This window comes from Penaeus monodon, chromosome 18 (genome assembly GCF_015228065.2).
Source record: "Penaeus monodon isolate SGIC_2016 chromosome 18, NSTDA_Pmon_1, whole genome shotgun sequence".
NCBI lineage: Eukaryota > Metazoa > Arthropoda > Malacostraca > Decapoda > Penaeidae > Penaeus > Penaeus monodon.
This window is the reverse complement of record NC_051403.1, coordinates 25,811,448-25,814,079: the sequence shown is the minus strand read 5'-3', so window position 1 is coordinate 25,814,079 and position 2,632 is coordinate 25,811,448. Positions and strand designations below refer to the sequence as shown.

Sequence of the window (2,632 nt, the reverse complement as noted above, 5' to 3'; positions counted from 1 at the left end):
ATCGTCTTTTTCGCCTTTGAAGCTGGTGTCTGAGGTAGTGTTCTTATGCGCTGGAACTGTTGCGTCCTGGTCCCTCCTGCCGCGTCCTTTGGCTGAGGGACGCATCTGTTCTGGAGAACCGGTAGCGGCAGACGGAATAGCGGAGGGGAAGGCGAAACGGTTGGGGCGCGTTGTGTTCGGAGAGGGAGAGGGGAAGGGATGAGGGAGAGGGAAAGGGAGAGGGAGATGGAGTGGAAGATGGAAGGGGAGGTGGAGATAGAGAGAGAGAGAGAGACGAGATGCTAGAAACGAGAAGGACGACCGAGAGACGAGATGTAACGCGGCGAAAGCAAGAGGCAGGGATGTAGAAGGGCGAGTGCGAGGTCGAGGGCGAGCCCGAATGCACGAGAGCGAGGAATGGAGGAGTGAAGTGGCGCCCCGAGTGGCCCAGCCTCCGGTTACGCAACAGTACTTGTCGGTGCGGTGGGGAGGAGGGAGGGGGTGAGGGGAAGCGGCGGGGCAGGAACCGCTACCCAGGTGCCTTCAGCTTCGCCTCGGGGCCCCGGTCATAGTCCACGTGCGCCGCAGAGTGCCAGGGAGTGCCAGAGTGAGCGCGCGAGTGACCGGTGGTTTTAGTGCCCGTTTACCGAGCCGAGATCGGAGGCGGATGAATCGGGGCGGCGGGCGCCCTCGTGTCCCGACGCCGTGTGCAGCGCCGCAGGAGGGGGCGGGGGTGAGGGGGGATGGCAACCCATACGGCTGTCTCCTCCGAAGGCTCCGGTTACCTGTGCTCCGAGGACGCTGCGCCGACGCGAAGAGGTAATGTGTCTGCAGTGGGATTCCGTTTCTCCCGCTCTCTCCTTCCCGCCGCCGCCGCCGCCGTCCTCGTCGCTCTCTCTTCTCTTGCTTACCTCGTCTCGTCTTTCTTACCTTTTCTTGTTTTTCTTCTTTGCATTTCTTAATTCTTCCCTTACGTTCGGCTTCGGCGGACAAGAGGAGACGGAAAGGCCAAGAACTCAGCCCTCGGGAACGCCAGTGTTCGAACGCGTAGCACGCATGAACGCACGCACACTCCGCCCTCAAGCAGTTTTTGCCGATCTCAAGAGTCCGCGCCGACAGGGTTACAATCTCGCATTTTTGCCGCTTTTTTCCATCGTGGATTTATGGTATCTCGGCTACCATGGCGTTTCTGCTGCTCTACCGGGGACCTGGTTCTCTCCCTCCCCCTCCCCCTCCAACAAACACATATGGTGCATCCTCCAAACCACAATTTCGTTTGTTGGCCTTGGAAGTGCTGTTGTTTGTCCTGGGGGAAGTGGGGGGGGGGGTGTTGAGAGGGCGTAAGGAAGGGGGAAAAGGGTTTGTTTGTGGTCTTTTGAGTCTTAAGAATTGACCTTGGACTGGAAAAGAATTGTTTTTTTATTGATTCGTATTGATTTTTCATATTTTTATTGGATTTTACACAAAAAATATACATGTAGATTTTTTTTTTCATTCTCATTTTTTTTTCCTTGTCAGAATCTGCAAATTAGTGATTATTACTACTACATTTTTTTCCTTTTTTGGTTATTGGCCTTGTATGCTCATTTTATTTCGTTCTTTCTTTGTCATTTTTTCGTTTTTTTTTCAGTCTGGTTGTAAAGAAATGGCAAAAGGAAATAAATTATTAAGTATTAACTGCACTAGTCTACGTGCAATTGGTTATGTTAGACGTTTTTTAAGGAAGCGATTGCAATGTTGAGCCGCGATTGTAAAGGAATAGGTTGCAGACTTAAGTATTAAAAGCGTTACGAGGAGTTGGTCGTGGAAGACGTTTTACAAAACCGTTTTTTTAGGAAGCAGTTGAAATGGAATTGATTGGTAAAAAGAGCAAGAGTATTTTTAGAGTTGAAAATGTAATTGATTAGAAAAAAAGAGGAAGCCAAGTTGCAATGTTGAAAATGAATGAATTTCGGTGATTAGTGAGGGATTCGAGAAACGGCTTCAGAATCTTGATTTGATTTTGATGAACTTGATTCGATTGGGCAGGTGGTTGTTAATTCAATCAAGTGCAGTTTGTTTGTTTTTTGTTCGTCCTCGTATTAAAAACATTAAATTACGGTGTTTGTTGGTTATTTAAAATAATATGGCGACTAATGGGTGTATATGAATATCACGATCATTTTAAATAGAAGGATTATGGTGGAAATATATAGTGTTTTATTATAGTGCACGCGGAGGAGGAGAGAGAAGGAGTGATGAAGGAAGGAGGAGGAGGAAGAATGATAAGTATAGACGGAAAGATGTGTAGAATTTTAGTGGTATCTGATATCGTGATGAAGGGATTTAAAGATATGATGGAGACGATATAGCGAGTGATGATCGCGGTGATGTGAGGATGATATGGTGATATTGATGTGATAATGGTGAGAAACAATTATTTTGCAATTATGACGATATAATGGTGCTAATGATGGAGATTTGGTGATTTTAATAATAACTGTAGTAATGATGATAGAAGAAGAAAGAAGAACTAAGCAAGTAACGAAACGAAATAAAAAAGAAAGACAGACAGACAGACAGAGACAGAGACAAAGACAGAGATAAAGATAAAGAGAGACAGCGAGAGAAGAGAGAGAGAGAGAGAGAGAGAGAGAGAGAGAGAGAGAGAGAG

General features: G+C 47.0%; 1 protein-coding gene across 1 annotated transcript in view; it reads left to right on the top strand.

Annotated features, from left to right (window-relative positions):
* The first annotated feature begins 707 nt into the window (after window positions 1–707).
* The window catches only part of LOC119584352 (rho GTPase-activating protein 7-like), a 79,141-nt gene continuing 77,216 nt past the window's right edge, over window positions 708–2,632 (top strand). Inside the window, exon 1 of the mRNA XM_037932918.1 lies at window positions 708–798. Coding sequence (XP_037788846.1) covers window positions 723–798 — 76 coding nt within the window. The 5' untranslated portion in view covers window positions 708–722. The remainder of the gene's footprint in view (window positions 799–2,632) is intronic.